Below are 16,522 nucleotides of genomic sequence, written 5' to 3'. Positions count from 1 at the left end.
CTTTCATAAAAAGCGGATGATGGTGACAGCGGTGATGACATCACAGCTGTGAGTTGATGATGGCGCTCTGTGTGACAAAGCAGTCGAATAAGGCGATGCCGGACTTGTCGTCTGCACAGGTGGGTAAGTCCCGGCCAGTCAGGAGGGGACAAAGGGAGAAATGGAACCCGGCGACAAGCGCGTGGAGTACCTGAGGCTTCTGCTGGTGCAAAGCCTGCAATTGGAAGAGGAGAAGTGGCCAGACTTTTTGAACGCTAAGAAGCACCAGACCTACTTAAACACCTTCTTCAACACCAAGGAGATGATCAACCTCTTCGTGTGGGTCAACGCCGACGGCAGCGGCTGCCTGAGCTCGGACTTTCCTGAGGAGGGCCGCAAGGTCATCTGCTTGGGCAAAACGCAGGAAGACGCGGTGAGCGCCGATAATATGGACGACATAATGCTGCTGGAGGAGATGCACTCCGAGGACGTACTCACCTTCATCGCCGCGCTCACTCAGGAGGTAAGTTAGCCGCCGCCGATACGTATGACCGGCGCTAACTGGCACTGGCGCCGCCCCCCCCCTCTTTGTCCCCATAGGTCATCTGCCCGTTGCTTAGCAACCCGGCCAACGAGGACGGCTGGCCTCCGGGGGCGGCTGAGGAGATGCTCAACTTGATGGAGAGACTCAAGAACCAAGCTCTCGCCATGAAGGCTCGCAAGGAAGGCTGGACTTTTCTGCCACTTCCCAAACGTCTCCATGACGACGAGGACAGGTCAGGACGCAATGGCGAGTCCGAGGGTGGCCACTTGTCACGTTGCTGCTGATGGCGCCGGTCACACGCTCTCTTCTTGAGACAGGGAGACGTGCGACGTGAAGCTGCTGCACGCCTGCGAGTCGGTCATCATCGAATGGGCTGGACTGGTGTCGGAGTTATTGCAAAAGAACCCGGCCCAGGCGCTCCTGGATGGACTCAAACCGCCACCATCGGAGGAGTTCAACTTCTGGAGCAACAGACTCCGGAACCTGCAGCTCATCCTGCAGCAGGTCAGCACATGCTCAACGCACGCTGTGGCCGACGTCGTCGTTACAGATAGTTCGATTCGGATTTCTTGGTTTTAGCTTATTTCTGGGTCGACCCCCATATCAATGTCTGAAGCGCGTCTGCGCTCTCTCTGCTTGTGACGCTGCAGATGTCGAGTGATAGCGCCCAGCAGGTGGCGTCCTTACTTCAGTCTGCCCAGGGGGCCTACAGCGCCACCCTGAAAGAGATTCATGCTGACGTCCAAAAAGGTAAAAAGGAGCCGGCGACCCGGGCTGGACTTGAGCTAACCTGTCAGTCCTCAGGACTGGCCGAGGCCCAGGACGCCAACGACAACCTTGCGCCTCTGCAGCATCAGATGGAGGAGCTGGAGCAGCTGGATTATTCGCAGGTAAGAGATGACCTGACGCTCGTGATGACTATGAACATCATGGGTTGCTTTTGTGACAGCTGAGGGACAACATGGCCGTCGTGATGGAGAAGGTCCATCAGGTGTGGATCAGGTCGCACTTTCACTGCAAGCCCTGCTGGATCGTCGTCCTCCTGGAGGAGATTTGCAACTACTTCATCGAGAAAGTACGCTGCTGCCGTCATGATCTGAAACGTTGGTATCACACCATCAGGCATGGCGCGGGCAGGAAAAAAAAGTGACATGTTTCCAGTTCAGGTGTTTTATCAAAACAAGATAAAACGCGTCAAGAACAAAAGCTGAGCTCGATGGCTCACCTCGTAAAATAAAATAGCGAAATGTGCAAATGCTTGTGTTCTCGTGTTCCAGAGCAGAGACTTCCTGCACGGACGGGAAGTGATGCGCGGCCTGCTTTTGGATCCTGCGCAAGTTCTGGATGATGTCCGAGTGGTGACCTTGACCTTGCAAACTCTCAAGGACCAATACATCCACCACAGGATGCTGCTGGAACAGGAGGTGCCAGAACCTGCCGCTGTCATCATGGCGGCTAACTTTGAGTTAGCGGGCGACCTTTTTGCTTTGATGTCGTTTGACTGGAATCCGTTCCTCCCCCCCTCCAGTTCGCTCGCTCGGGGGCAACATAACTTTGCGTTGCCCCTCATTTGTTGCATTAGGGAACACAGTGAGCAAAAGTATCTTATGTTGTGGCTTACCATGGCAACTTTGTATGCAGGACAGAGGTTTGCACAGCTGGGAGTTTCCATCTCATCTGGTCTTCTCTCGTTTGGATGACTTCCTGATTCGCCTGCAAAGCATCCAGGCAAGCGTGCACTTGAGCACTTGTATTGCTGCTCCACGTTGACCTTCCTGTGCGTCTCCCCAAACAGGAAGTGTTCCGCGTGCGCCTTCAGATCCAGCTGGAGCAGGTGGTGGTGGCCGGCAGTCGTGGGCGGATATGGACAGGCACCGTGCAAGGCGTGTGCCGAGACTTCCTGCGCCAGCTGCAAGTCCTGGCTGACTGCAAGAGCGACGCCACCGAGCCCGCCGATGGGGTGAGCGGCCTTTCTGCGGTCTTTCTGAGCGGGGTCGACCCGCCGCGCTGACTCCCGCCCCTTCTGCCACCCTCAGAGCTTTGCGCAGCAGGCCGCTTCCTTCCAGGAGCACGTGTCCCACCTGGAGGCTCGCTTGGTGTCCATTTTGCAAGGGGCGCTTGACGAATGCCCGCTGCCGTCCGCCGCCGTCAAGGTGGTCACCATATTTGGGCCGCTGCTGCAGCGCCCCGCCATCCGGGACCAGCTGCGCCCTCAGCTCTCCAAGCTGGTGGACATGGTCCTGCGGGAACTGGACAGGGTGCAGGCGTTGGTTAAGCTTAAGGCCAAGAAAGAGGTCTCGTCCAAATTCAGCACGTCGCCGGCTGTCACCCTCAGATGGACCAAGCAACTCATGCTCAGGGCCAACAATGTTCTGCACAACTTCCAGGCAGTCCAACATCTGTAAGGGCAATGCACAACCGCACACGCGCAGCAGAGATAGCAAAAGTCTTCATACACTGTTCCGAAGATCAAGATGAACACTATTTACCAAAAAAAAAAAAAACTCAGTTCAATGTGCGGTCGTCATCGTCCCGCAAGTGATTTTGGATGTGCGCAGGTGTGTGGAGTCAAGCGAGACGGTGCGTCACAAATTCCAGAAGATTTCTGACCTGGTGCTGGACATCCGAAGCTCCGTGCGTCAGGAGTGGAGCCGCCAGTTGGACCAAGACGCCGCTGCCGTCCTCAAGCTTCCGCTGATCCAGGAGGAGAAGCAGCAGCAGGAGCAGCTCGGCGTTTTGGGAATCCCCTGCGGACAAAAGGTTATTTGTCACCAGAGCTCGGCTTGTCAGAGGAGCACAATTGTGGCCCACTTCATGAGTGTCAAAAGGCAACTTGCTTTTTGCCCAGCATGGGTCTGGTTAGGGGATACCCCGACTGAGCACTTGCTTGCCCTTTTTTCTTCCACGGCTGTGCGTGTGTCCAGCTGGAGGGGCTGCTGAGGGACATCAAAGAGGCTCGTTGGGAGAAGGATCTGGAGCTCCGTCCAGAGACTGCTGAAATTTTGCGGAGCGGACGAGACATCGCCAAAAGTTATCTGAGTCTTACCAACATCGTGTCCTCCTACAACCAGGTACGTGCACGGTGGATCGCTGGTCAAAGCTTTTTGTGACTGCCGGTTCGGCCCTCCAGGTGGTGGAGAAGGCTCTGCCTGTGGAGCTTCCTCTTATTCGGGATGGGCTGGAGGAGCAGAGGCGGAGTCTGTTGGAGCTACAGCGTAGCACCTGGACCAGTAAAGGTGAGGAGGAGGTCATGTGACTTGTGATTGATCATGCTCAAGAGTTTGGAAAATACATATTCAGGGACTGCATGTATGTGTTCAGGTGTCCACGAATTGATGGAGCAGAAGAGGCAGAGCTTGGCGGTATTCTTTGCCTCCGTGAACGAAGCGCGAGCCAACATGGCCGCCTTGTTGACCATCATGGAGGTTGGTCAACACCAGCGTCCTCATGCCCGCGAACAACTTTGTGCTAGCTTGTGACGTTTGCCCCGTCCCCAGGGCTGGGCGGCACTTCCCCTGCTCAGTCGCTCCGGAGACTTCCTGGAGAGGGGCGGAGCTACGGAAGAGAGCTACGCGCGTGTGCGGGAGGATGGCTCGGAGGTCATTCGTCTGATCAAGGTAAGGTCAGGCCGTTGATGTCAAGTTGGATATGGCAAAGGGGCGGAGTCAAACCCCCTATGTGTGATGTTAACTGTTGGTGGCCGCTGGGCCGCGTTGCTGTTGTTGTTACGGAAATCCCAATGACGAGGTGTCCTCAGGAGAGCTTGTTCCGGTACGGCGTGAAGGACGAATCGTCGCCTGAGTGGTTGGCCTACCTGGGGCACATGGACCAGGTGGTGCAGGACGGCGTCCTGCAGATGCTGCTACACTCGCTCAACTTCCTGTCGCAGAACACATCGCCCGCGGTGAGTGCAAGGAGTTTAAGGACCTGATGCAATCCTATATTTTGGTGAGCTTTGCCCACCTTGGCTGGTTTTCATTTGCGCAACTTCTCCAGCTGTCCAAATGGCTGCAACCGGGCCACAGCATCTGCAGTGTGCTGACTGTGTGTGTGCGTGCAGAGTTCCGGGGGCCCCTTGCTGCAGGTGTCGCTGCAGCTGCAGCCAACAGGAAGCGTCTTCGATCCGTCCGTGACCTCTGACCTGACCGAGGTCATCAAGTCCTTCATCTCTGACATCCTCGCGGCCGCCGCTCTGCCACCCCGGCTCCCCGGCGCTCACCGAGGCAACTATCAGGTGAGCTGCCGCCGCCGCCGCCGATTGGCGCGTCGCCACACGAACTCTTTGTGCGGCCGCAGGAGTCGCTGCAGGACAACACCGAGCTAGCCGAGCTGGAAAAGGAAGTGATGCAGCACTTGCAGGAGGTCAACCAGGAGGCAGAACTCCTGAGGGCCAGACTGGATCGCTTCTCGCCACTGTGGCTGAGTCACAAACGCGGTGTCATGCAAGAATTCCTCATGTACGGCAGGAAACTGAAAGAGGGCGAAGAGGAGGTGGAGAAGGTCCCGCCCACGCTGGCCGATTTCCAACGAGAGGTGAACGCAAGATGACTGTTGCATTTTTTGAGAGGTGGCTCGCTTCCTTTTGGAGACGCAGGGCGTATCCTCACTGCTTTTTTGGGGGGGGGGGCACCCACAGATCAACAACCTTCAGAAGCAGCTCTCGGAGGTGAACGAGCTGGAGGACTATGACTTGGTCCACGGCTGGCTGCAGGTTGACCTCCGACCTTTTAAAGACAGCCTTCGCCTCTTCATCAACAACTGGATCAGCTTGTACACGCAGCACCTCCTCAAGCTGGTCCGTCACAGGTAAAGCGCAAGGCCGCCCTGGCTCGGAAGTTCAATCATAGCAAATGAGTCTCGAATCAATCGTGTTTGTTCAGCATGTCTCGGCGCAATGACGATGACGATGAAGAAGAAGGCGACAAGTCTGCGGGGCGCAACTTCCCCCTGACGGACACCATCTTGCTCCTGGAGACGGTCAACGTGGAAGTACCCGAAATCATCACGCTGCTGCAGGTGTGATGGCGACATCGCCGTGTTCTTGGGAATCCGTCACTCTTCATTCCCAGGAGGGGGAGAAGGTGCAAAGGTCGACACAGCCCGCTTCAAATGCCACCCCCATCAAAAATGGGGAAAACAAGTCAATCCATTGGCAAACTTGGTCCACTCTTCATGAAAAAAAAGTGGCAAAGCTTTCAGGAGATGTTGCAGCAGCACCTTTTGGGGTCGCCACAGTTGAGTACGCTAGTTGCGGCGTTAAGTGCGGAGCCGCCCCAAATGTGTTCTTGTGCGTGGCTGTGTGTATTTGCTGGAATGCTTGTTGTCAACAAAGCACTTGATGTATCCATCCATGTTGTGGTGTGTTTCAGAGCGACGCCGTGAGATGAATTAAAGAGCAGGGCATATGATCGCTGCTGCTGTTTTTAAAGTCACATGACTGTAGTGGCATTACTCTTCAAAGGACTGCCACCTACATATTACCCACAATGCACCTCACCGTCATCGATGTCATCAGCGGCGGCAGATCTAAAAAAAAAAAAAAAAAAAACACAAAATGAAAAGAAAAAGCCCAAAACAAGCCCCAAATTTTAAGAAACACATCACAGCATAGAGTGTAAATAAATGATTTAATAGAATTTCTTTCATCAACATCCAGACGGGTGGCCATCTGGTGGCAGAAACCGACACGGAAGAGGCACTAAGAAGATGAGGACGCGGTCCGGAAGGAGCGCCAGTGTCTAGTGGCGGTACGCGCCGAAGGCCAGGAGGCTGAGGAAGACGGTGAGGCCCAGCAGCAAGGCGGACGCCGGCGCCGTGAACAGGTGGCGGTACTGGATCTGGCAATACCACAGCACGGCTAGCGCCAGCCCCAGCAGCGGCACCATCAGGCCGCCGGCGTTCAGCGTTGCCCGGACCCGCGCAATACCCGTCCCTACTGCCCCCTCGGGCGGAACCGGCACCGCTGCCGTGCGCTGTGAGGAGACATGACAGTGCAGCACGCAGTTGTGCGCCAGGTGGAGCGTCTCCAGCGTGGCACCGTCGTCCTGCAGCAGCTGACCTTGGTAGATGAGACGTACGTGTCCCTCCTGACCCGCAAAGTAGGTCCTGCCGATGAAAAAGGCAAAGGGTGCGACGTGAGAGTGATTGAGACTGTCGCACTCGCAGCCCATGAAAGACAAAAAAGCTGCGTGGGACTTTTCAGGAAAACACTTTATTTCTTGACCTTGCACTTAAGGATCCTTTTGAAGTTCCACTTCATAATGCATTGCTATTTTAAATTAAAAACTTGGTGGTGGCCACAAGCAATATCCATGAAAGACATAAATTGAGGCAGATGCCAAATGGAGGCGGCTAGCGAGCAAGTTACCTCTTGATGTAGCCGATGGTGTCCTGGGGCTTGACGTGCGCCGTTCTCTCCGTGTCATTAAGGAACTTGAGTCTGAGTACCATGTTCCTCTGGAAGTCGCCATCAGGCGCCGGTGCTTCCGTGGTGGAGGCGGGGGGCTGGTCTGGAGGAGAGGCGGCCCGAGGAGAGGCGGGGTGGAGCGGGTGCGGTGGCTCCGAGGTGCGGGTGGAGGCCCAGGCCAGCAGAAGCACGGCCGCCGCCGTCAGTGCAACCAGCAGGAGCGTCACCTCATCACCCACACCCTCGATCAAAGCCATCGCCGCCCAGCAGCCGATTGCACGGCACCTGAAGGGTGGGGGGCACATGTTTGATTTTCCGACTCGACTTGGCATTATGATACACTCTTGCTCCATTGCCCATCTTGGCTGCTCCCCCCATTTGCAAATGTCATTGCTTCTCATAACTTTTCTCTGAATTTTTTAGCTTCAAGTGCAACGCAGTCCCTTCCCTGCCTATTTGAGCCCATCAACTGCTTATTTGCATTTTTCAGAATGTTCTTTTCATTTGCCCATAAATTGTTGAGCCACTTCCTGATTTGTCATTGTTTCGTCATTTATTTATTTACTGCCCTAAACGCTAACACCTCCACGATGCTTCTGGGTGTCATGATTGATAGTTTTTTGCTGTCCCACGCCCTCAAAAGAAGTCCCAGTCAGGTCCCCCAGCCCTAAAAGAACAGTGAGCAGAGTTTGGACTGGGAACAGCAGACTTCAGCAAGCATTTGCCGCGACTGGCTGCTATTCGAACTCTTGTCAGCCAGCTTGCGGGCCTTTTTTGTCAGCTTCCTCGGATGCCCACTGACGTCATGATCACGCAAGATGCTCATAGCTACATGCTAACCGATAATCGCGTCACCCGGCGGGCCGGCCGGAAGTGAAGCAAAATTAACCGGAAAACGGCAGCTATCTGCTCTCAACTCCAATTTCAAACCCGGTTCTTGTTAGCGCGTGGGGAAGAAGCAAGAAGCTACTTACTGTTCAGAGTCTAGGCGTCATACTAACTGTTAGCCTTAGAGCTAATTGTGCTAATGGCTTGGCGTCACCCCCAACACTTCTACTTTGTCTTCTTCTATGGTGTTGTCTCCCGCTGCCCCCTGCTGGCCGCTTTGTTGAAGCGACAAACAAAATGTCAACGTCAGTGTCCCTCTTTATATTTGATATATTTAACCTCCATAGGGGTGATATGTTGTCCTTTGCCGTCTATGTTGCTTTGATGACTATCTAGCCACAGTTGTTGGAATACAGTCATGGACTAAAGACGTGTGCCTCACTTCAGCCACAGGTGAATATTTAAGTCGGCGTAAAGATGTGCCTCGGAAAATTAAACCCATTATTTTGACCCCCGAACCACCCCCTAAAATAAATTTATTTTTGGTGTGTAAAAGTAAAAGTATTGTAAAAGTACACGACGGACATTTATTTTGAAAGAAGGATGGTGGTGACGTCAGCGGATATTTGTGCGCACTGTGGACTGTGCAGGGTCTGAAGGAGAGATGGCGGTGGCACGGGATCGAGTTGTTCGTCTGCTGATGCAGCTCGAGCGCGCCACGTAATTACAAAACAACTCTTACGAACGAATGCTTGCGAGGAGCATGCGACGCAAACGTTTGGCTAAATCGATCACCCTTAGAGCTCTTTTAGTGCTCTGCACTGTCAGAAATGGGCATTTAAATATAGATTTGTCACAGGCATCAATTCTAAGGCTTCCAGTGTCATGACTATACAGGCGTCATGTTTTTATTTGTTTTAGTTCCTTCGTTCCCTGAAAGCGCTGTCTCTGGCGAGTGGTTGCAACTTCCAAGCCTTCCAAAGTTCAGCTGTCACTCGTGATGCCACGCCCCCACGCCACGTGTCTAGATGCACTTGTTTTCATAACATTGGTGCCAGTCTTTCTGCTGATTTTAGAGCTGTGCGCTCTATGTTTTCACTTGTGGGTGTATTTTGAGTAGTTGTATCAGATGAATTGCATCAAAGGTGTTGTTTAATTGTTGGGGAACAACACAATAATGTGTTAAATGCCATCGCTAGCATTTGTTTACTTGTAGCTTGACTGCAGTGCTTGTTTACAAGCCGTGTTCCTAAATATTGTGAGGGGGTTTATTTTGTTATGTGTTATGTATGTATGGCAACATGCACGTGATCATGTTGTGCACGTGTGTGTGCATACAGGTGCAGGTGTCCTGCTCACTCCAACACTTTCCATAAAGGTAAGTAATAAAAATAAAGTGGACGGTATGAACGAATGAACTACATGAGAGTACTTGCGAAGGATCGCCTTTGCTGATCCCTGACGTCTTTGTTGGCAGTGGTGCCAAGTGGCCGGCGTGAGACGGACTACGCTTTTGAGGTAACATGCGGTGCCATCAAAAGCACACTTCAGTTACTCATCGTCACGGCGACGCGTTTTCCTTGAAGATGGCCGCTTCCAACATCCGATACGGAGAGGGGGTCACCAGGGAGATCGGCATGGTAAGCACCGCCGAATGATCCTCTAACGATCGGTCCGCTACGTTGGCGAAAGTGGCGCTTGCTTTTCACGTTGCAGGACCTGCAGAACTTGGGTGCCCGGAACGTGTGCGTGATGACCGACGCAAACTTGTCCTGCCTCCCGCCCGTCAAAGCGGTGCTGGAATCGTTGGCTGAGAGTGGCGTGCCGTACCAAATGTACGAGGGCGTTCGCGTGGAGCCCACAGACGGCAGGTGAGACGAGCTCCACCCTGCCCCAGGTATCCTGCTCTGTGATTGCTCACCTAGCCGCTGTTGATCTGCAGTTTCAAAGACGCCATCGCGTTCGCCAAGAAGGGCGCCTTCGACGCGTTTGTAGCGGTGGGTGGCGGTTCCGTGATTGACACCTGCAAGGCAGCCAATCTGTACTCGTGTCACCCCGATGCCGACTTTCTGGACTTTGTCAACGCTCCCATCGGCAAAGGGAAGCCGGTCACCGGCGCCTTGAAACCGCTCATTGCAGGTAAGCGGCAATGGTCAACTATTGTGCCGTTGCCATGGAGATGCTGAACTCTTGCCATGTGGGCACGGCAACGATGGCCGCTGTTAATTTCGAAAACCCCCAGTCCCGACGACCGCCGGCACCGGCAGTGAGACAACGGGGGTGGCCATCTTTGACTACGAGCCTCTGAAGGCCAAAACAGGTAAGGAGCGCCAGTTGCTCCACCCAAGTCTAAATGCTTGAAAGCAAAGTGGAAAAGTCCCTTCCGTCATTTGTGCGTTGAGGCATCGCCAGCCGGACCCTGCGCCCCACCTTGGGTGTGGTGGACCCCCTCCACACCCTGAGCATGCCCAGCAGGGTTGCTGCCAACAGCGGCTTTGACGTCCTCTGGTGAGCGGTTGCTCTCTCGCCTGCCGCCGCCGAACAGATGCTCTGACCATGCTGTCCTTTGTCGCAGCCACGCCTTGGAGTCTTATACCGCCCTGCCGTACCACCAGCGGGCCCCCTGCCCCCCCAATCCCCTCAGCAGGCCCGCCTACCAAGGCAGCAATCCTATCAGCGATGTGTGGGCGCGGCACGCCCTGCGACAGGTCGCCAAGTACATGAAACGGTAAGGCAAGATGATGCGGCATGGGCATCTCAAATGGCATGGCACTCTTCAACTGCGGTCATACTTGGCAGGGCGGTCAACGACCAGGAGGATGCGGAAGCTCGCTCCAGCATGCACCTGGCTAGTGTGTTTGCCGGCATCGGCTTCGGAAACGCCGGTGTCCACCTTTGGTGAGCGTTTGTTGCGACCGCCTTGGTGTGGCGCAGTGGCCCAATGTCCTGTCTCATTCCAGTCACGGTATGTCCTATCCCATTGCTGGAAATGTCAAGACGCACAAAGCTGACGGCTACAACGTGGAGCACCCCCTGGTGGTGAGTGTCACCCTCCAATTAACGTGCCCCAATTGCACTCGGACGTCCAACTCCGTGTGTGTGCGCCAGCCTCACGGCCTTTCGGTGGTCCTGACCGCACCGGCGGTTTTCGGCTTCACAGCTCCAGCGTGTCCGGAGCGCCACCTAGAGGCTGCTGAAATCTTGGGTACGTACGAATCAGGTGGTTCCAATGTGGCGTTGGCCGGAATTGGTGACATGTGTGTGGCCTCACCTCAAGGCGCAGACATCAGCCGTGCCAAGCTAGCGGACGCGGGTGCCGTGCTGGCCGACGCTTTACGTCACTTCCTGTTTGAGCTGAAGGTGGAGGACGGCCTTGCCGCCGTCGGGTACCAGCAAGACGACGTGCCTGCACTGGTCCGAGGAACCATCCCGCAGGTGGCGCGCTCGTTTGAGATTGACTCCGCCCTCTCCTGTCTGCTCTTGGCGACAAACCTTTGCATGTGTTTTTAGGAGCGCGTAACCAAACTTAGTCCCCGTGAGCACAGCGAGGACGACTTGACGCGTCTGTTCGAGGCCTCCATGAAACTCTACTGACGCGGCTTCCTTCTGTCACGTGCCAAACGTGAAGGTGCAAAGCAGCCAGGTGAACGCGAGTGATGACATCGGCACTGATTTGGGGATTTGTTTTTTTATTCAGAAATCTATGATACAAAGGTTTGACGATTCGTCAAATCGCAACTAGGCTCTGAAGTGAAATAAGACAGAGGTGCTGAAATCCAATCAATCATTGGATTTTATGTTAATAGCCAAGTGTAAAATTCAAGCGCATTCAAGTGCTGTTCCTGCCCAAGAAATCAATCAAATAAAAGATGCAATGAACATGGCGCATTTCCAAGTAAAACTGCTCAAGTGCATTCAAGTGCTGTTCCTGCCCAAGAAATCAATCAAATAAAAGATGCAATGAACATGGCGCGTTTCCAAGTAAAACTGCTCAAGTGCATTCAAGTGCTGTTCCTGCCCAAGAAATCAATCAAATAACACACGTTTTCAAATAAAAGTGCTCTCGCTCGCTGCTACTGCATACCCATACAGATGTAGATCTCCATCCATGCAGTCTTACTTCTGCACATCTCCAAAAACAGATGAGCAAAAGTTGTAAAAGGAGACAAGAAGCAGATGTGATAGGAAGCTTCATATTGATTCACAGGCTCCACCCACATTTCTGCAAACAGAATCATCAATCCATTTCAAAATCCACTTTGAATCATCCTCCATGTTCTCACAAAGTTTGGGCCCAGCGCCCTCCGATGGCCTGGCATTGACATGACACTTTGTGCAAAGCAAAGCGGACAAAAGTTGTCATGGAGACATCCGTAAGCGTTTGACCTTCAGCAGGAATTGCTGGAGCAACAAAGATTCAAAACGTGAGAGAATGGGCAAATTTACCGGTCGTGCAAAAGAGCGCTTGAGTCCACGCTCGTTTCAGAGGCTGGCTGATTGCAGCAGCCCGACCCGTTTGGTGGCCATCGGTGAGGTTGGCCCATTTTTTGAGTTTGACAGGTGCGTGTAACACTCACCTCAAACGGTTCGCTTTTGATCCTCAGCGTTTCGCCCACGTCGGCGTCGTCGGTGGGTTGCAGGCACCACCACACTTCCTGACCCACCAGCGGGAAGCACAGTAACTCGCCGCTGTCCGCCGCGCGGCCGTGTGAGGCCCAGGGCGACCCCTCCTGATGCTCGCTGCTCGCCAGGCTTTCCTCCTCGAAGGAAGCCTCCGTGCCATCACCTGGACTCAACAGCTGAACACAAATCAAGTCACGCTTCGTGGGCCGACGGCCAGCCAGACAGGCGGCGAGGACGGCAGTTCACCCCAGAGGGAGACATGACGGCATTGTGCTCGTTGCTGTGGGAGGGGCTCCATTCGCTCAGCATGTTGAGGATTTCGCTGTTCATGACATGGTCCTGAAAGGCAAACACAGCCCATCAGCCGGACCTCCAATTCCGAGAGGGCCACCCGGAGGTCGTCATCCACGAGCGCTTACCTCCGAGCAAGAGAAGCCGGCGGCTCGGTCCTTGTGCTCGCCACTGTGGTCGGGGCTCCAGTCGGTCAGCATGTTGAGAATCTCACTGCTCATCAAGTGTTCCTACAGTGTACATGTGACATGACAGAGAGGTTAGCGCCGCAGGTTAGCCACTAGCACACAAGCTTAATGATGGACACATCCCATGTTTGGGCTCTACGTTGGGCAGCGATCGTTGCGTATTCAAAGTTCTTACAGACAGCTATAAGTGCCGCGGTATACGTCGGCCACTGGCCAAACTCAGAGAGACCTTTTAAAGCCAGCGCCAGCTTTCTGCTGGCCACGTGTGGTTCCGTGCTGTATGTGGCGTGTGCGTGGTGGGCACCTCGCCAGCCGCGTCGCCCTTGAAAGCCGCCTGTTCGGCGGAAGACGAGGACGAGGAGGCGGCCGACGAGGACGAGCTGGACGAGGACGAGCTGGAGGAGGTGGTGCGGTGTACGCCCGAGTCTGGGTGCCGGTGGAGGATCTTGTGAGGGGCCTCGTTCTGCATCTTCCTCTTCAGGGTGGAGTTCCAGCGGTTTTTGATGGCGTTGTCAGGCCTGAGGAGATACGCACGTTAAAGATGGCGGGGTGGGGCCGTGTGGGCGGGGCACCTACCTGCCAGGCAGTAGCTTTGAAATGTGTGCCCAGCGGTTGCCTAGCAGGCGCTGTGCCTGGCAGATGATGCGGTCCTCCTCAGGCGTCCAGCTGCTCTTGATGACTTTGGGGTTGAGGTGGTTGAGCCAGCGCTCGCGGCACTGCTTGCCGTTGCGGCTGCGCATGTGCTTGGCGATCAGCGACCAATGCTTCTTGCCAAACTTGTGCACCAACTCCACCACCTGCCACACGTCAGGGTCACGCGGCAGGCTCCGGGTCAGGAGCCCGCTCACTTACCCGCTCATCCTCCTCCAGCGTCCACGGGCCTTTCACCGGCTCCACACACTTCTCCTGTGCCCACTCAGCCACCGAGGCCTCGCCCTGTCCAAGGCCAAGTCTTAGTTAGTATCACCCTTCCGCAGAGGCGAGCCTCCGTCGCTGAGCCAACGCCCAAGAGCTCCTTCGGGATGTGCGCTGGGTACAAAGAGTCGGTCAGCGTGGCCCCTGGTAACCGCAGCATTTTGGGTGTCCAACAAGTGTTTTTTTCTATCCACGAAATTTTCAAGGATTTTGACAATTTGCCTCTGTGAAAGTCCTGCTCAAGTGCCAGGTTTCTGGGAGATCCCAAAATGAAAAACCATGAACGTGAGGGGTGGTTGCACAAAATCACACGCGACCAATCACATGGAAGCTCATGTCAACCAGCGCATAACTGCCAACCTTTCAAATAAAGTTAAGCTGTTCCGTATCCTGGCCTTTTTTTTTCGCAGGGCCACGCAGACTTTTTTCGAGCTAGCGTCTGCAGAGCTATTCTGATGTGGCCGAAATTGCCTCGTTCCCTAATGGCGTTGTCCAATGAGGCTTCCTCGTTACTCAACCAATTCCTTCCACATTCAAAACAATTAGATTGAGTCACCTTCCTCCAATTCGCCCAATTTAGATTTTTTCCTCTTGGTCGCACCGTCAGCATTTGTCCCATTTTGGTTAAGCGGCAGCTCTTCCGCGTTGGCACAACACAAGTCCCACTTGCCAGTTCTGCTCATTGAAGGAGACGAGCGAGCGGACTTGCCTCCTCTTTCACCCATTCCGACTTGAGTGGAGTCAATCTGGCAAATCGTCCGCGCTCATCTTTGGCCGGCAAGCAGCAGCAGCATCGCTTGGTGCTGGCACACGAGACGAGACAAGACACGGCAAGGCAAGACAACATAAGACAAGACACGGCAAGGCAAGACAACACAAGACAGGACACGGCAAGGCAAGGCAAGGCAAGGCACGTTACGCTCACCGACAAAGGTGGCGGGCCATGTGTGCCGCACGACTTGCTGAATATTTGCGTCTTTGTTCACCCATTTGGATCACAGGCAGGCTGAACAAGATGGCTAAACTTTCTGTTGTCGTTCATGTGACACTAGCAGCAACGTAAAAGCCAAATTTACGTTACTTGGGAGCCCGTCGAGACGACACTACCATTGGTTCGAGGTACTTTTAGATTTGGTGCCATGCCGTGTCACATTTCTACTGTCAATGTGAGCTCGCTTGGTTTGAACAAAGGTTGGGAAGTACCGATGGGTGTGCGGCGTGCGAATGAGGTCTAACCTGGATCTGTGGCTTCGGCCGCTCATCGTGAGGCTGCTGGCCGACGCTCCAAGCAGGTTTGCCTGCCTGCCAACCACATCAAAACACATGCATGTCGGTGTAAACAAGAACGACATCATCGACACGCTTGGGCCAGGCGCCCTTCGACGTGAACACGCAACAGTCCGCTGTTTGCCACAAGTTGGCTCAAAGCACGGCACCAAGGTGGCGATTGTGTCATAATAGTGGTTTAAAAAAAACAAAATAAATTCAGTGTGTGTGTGTGTTTATTTTTGTGTATATGTATGTGTATATATATTTATATATAACATATACACATACATATATACACATACATATATATATGCGTGTGTGTCTGTGTATACATATTTACATACACGTGTATCCGCACGCACACACACACACACACACACACACACACACACACACACACACACACACACACACGCGCGCGCACACACACAGTATAGTAATCGTTACTGTCACACGAAAAACAAAGCACATTCTAAAACGTTCGCAGTAAAAGCGTGACAATTATCACAAGATGATCAAGCTTTGCTGTGTTCTATCCTACGAAAGACGTTAAAACGAGCTCTTTGTAGTTAATGGCCGCGACCAATTATAAAGAAGTGACGTTGAGGGTGTTTGACGACAGTTAACTCACCTTAAAGTTCAAAAGGTTGAGAGGTTAAGCTAAGATAAGCTAAAATAAACTAAGCTATGTTTTGCGCAAGTGATCGAAGCGACTGCGGGCCAAATCGAAGCGCTGGGAAAGCGCAACTGATGTTGGTCGCCCGTCCGTCCGTAGCCACCGCCGACGTCCGACGTTTGGCCTCCAACTCCCGCCCCATCAAAGAGGCGCTCGCCCATTGGGCGCCATCACTATGACGCCACTCTTTATACGTCACCTTGGCTTTATGACGAAATAGCTGGAAAAAGTCCCCCCCCCCCTTCGTTTTATTTCTCATCTCCAAACGACATGTCATGTTCAATAGCAATAGGAAATTGTGACATGCATTGATTTGCAACACTGGGCAGTCACTACGTTTGGAGCATTTTGTCACTCATGTTCAGTGATCATATTCAGTGATCTCATCTTACGGAAATGTTTGGCACTTGTGATTAGTTAGGTAGCTTGAGCTATGCCGTTATATTTGAACATCTTGACGTCTATTCAACATTAAAATTTTTAATGTTTATTAAAATCTCTTTAATACAGTTAACTTATTTTTATGTTAGCTGCGGATATAAATACAACTTTTGTTGTTAAAATGAACCAAAAAGATAATTGAACCTAAATAAAAACATTTTTCAAACATTATCCAAGCATTATCCAACCATCACAAATATAAATGTGCAATGTTTTTAATCATATGTTTAAAAAATGTAAAAATATACATACAATATTAAAAAATGGGGGCTATTTTAATAGAATAAAACTAATGAATGAATCATATTATCAACGGAGAAAAATTTTGTTTTGCACAGTACTCATCGTTTTCAAGTTCTTTC

General features: G+C 53.0%; 4 protein-coding genes across 9 annotated transcripts; 2 read left to right on the top strand and 2 right to left on the bottom strand.

Annotated features, from left to right (window-relative positions):
- The first annotated feature begins 133 nt into the window (after positions 1-133).
- On the top strand, positions 134-7,463 carry LOC148387302 (dynein axonemal heavy chain 17-like). 5 transcript variants are annotated; one of them, XR_015862401.1, is made up of 21 exons: positions 134-502; positions 580-755; positions 841-1,027; positions 1,174-1,273; positions 1,328-1,413; positions 1,473-1,598; positions 1,801-1,947; positions 2,165-2,251; positions 2,319-2,483; positions 2,560-2,924; positions 3,082-3,283; positions 3,448-3,594; positions 3,654-3,759; positions 3,845-3,948; positions 4,021-4,140; positions 4,281-4,427; positions 4,584-4,757; positions 4,820-5,056; positions 5,160-5,329; positions 5,404-5,757; positions 6,180-7,463. XR_015862401.1 is itself a non-coding variant. In XM_088395387.1 (21 exons), the coding sequence occupies exons 1-21, from the start codon at positions 161-163 to the stop codon at positions 6,231-6,233; spliced, it is 3,378 nt and encodes a 1,125-aa protein (XP_088251513.1). In that variant the 5' UTR covers positions 134-160; the 3' UTR covers positions 6,234-7,463. The 5 variants fall into 5 exon arrangements, 2 of the variants coding, with proteins under 2 accessions (XP_088251513.1, XP_088251514.1); XR_015862399.1 differs by having other exon boundaries at positions 5,893-7,463; XR_015862400.1 differs by having other exon boundaries at positions 5,404-5,810; positions 5,893-7,463.
- tmub1 (transmembrane and ubiquitin-like domain containing 1) lies at positions 6,132-8,062 on the bottom strand. Its single transcript, XM_088395418.1, has 3 exons — positions 7,904-8,062; positions 6,891-7,214; positions 6,132-6,628 (listed from the first exon to the last, which is right to left on the bottom strand). The coding sequence occupies exons 2-3, from the start codon at positions 7,184-7,186 to the stop codon at positions 6,262-6,264; spliced, it is 663 nt and encodes a 220-aa protein (XP_088251544.1). The 5' UTR covers positions 7,187-7,214; positions 7,904-8,062; the 3' UTR covers positions 6,132-6,261.
- Positions 8,063-11,722, top strand: adhfe1 (alcohol dehydrogenase iron containing 1). 2 transcript variants are annotated; one of them, XM_088395402.1, is made up of 14 exons: positions 8,063-8,210; positions 9,098-9,135; positions 9,235-9,275; positions 9,344-9,397; positions 9,474-9,628; positions 9,700-9,896; positions 10,000-10,077; positions 10,160-10,265; positions 10,333-10,485; positions 10,557-10,655; positions 10,718-10,796; positions 10,866-10,962; positions 11,035-11,192; positions 11,268-11,722. In XM_088395402.1, exons 4-14 carry the CDS (start codon positions 9,344-9,346, stop codon positions 11,349-11,351), a joined length of 1,260 nt encoding a protein of 419 aa, XP_088251528.1. In that variant the 5' UTR covers positions 8,063-8,210; positions 9,098-9,135; positions 9,235-9,275; the 3' UTR covers positions 11,352-11,722. The 2 variants fall into 2 exon arrangements, with proteins under 2 accessions (XP_088251528.1, XP_088251527.1); XM_088395401.1 differs by lacking the exon at positions 8,063-8,210 and adding an exon at positions 8,371-8,477.
- On the bottom strand, positions 11,430-15,892 carry LOC148387299 (uncharacterized). The gene is made up of 10 exons (XM_088395411.1): positions 15,675-15,892; positions 15,011-15,076; positions 14,484-14,577; positions 13,712-13,795; positions 13,436-13,656; positions 13,164-13,377; positions 12,800-12,901; positions 12,627-12,719; positions 12,335-12,556; positions 11,430-11,979 (listed from the first exon to the last, which is right to left on the bottom strand). The coding sequence occupies exons 2-10, from the start codon at positions 15,034-15,036 to the stop codon at positions 11,959-11,961; spliced, it is 1,077 nt and encodes a 358-aa protein (XP_088251537.1). The 5' UTR covers positions 15,037-15,076; positions 15,675-15,892; the 3' UTR covers positions 11,430-11,958.
- Between the last annotated feature and the right edge of the window lie 630 nt (positions 15,893-16,522).

The sequence above is a fragment of the Syngnathus floridae genome, chromosome 14 (genome assembly GCF_059516105.1).
Source record: "Syngnathus floridae isolate MCC-2025c chromosome 14, RoL_Sflo_1.0, whole genome shotgun sequence".
Taxonomy (NCBI): Eukaryota; Metazoa; Chordata; class Actinopteri; order Syngnathiformes; family Syngnathidae; genus Syngnathus; species Syngnathus floridae.
This window is presented reverse-complemented; position numbering and strand designations above follow the sequence as displayed.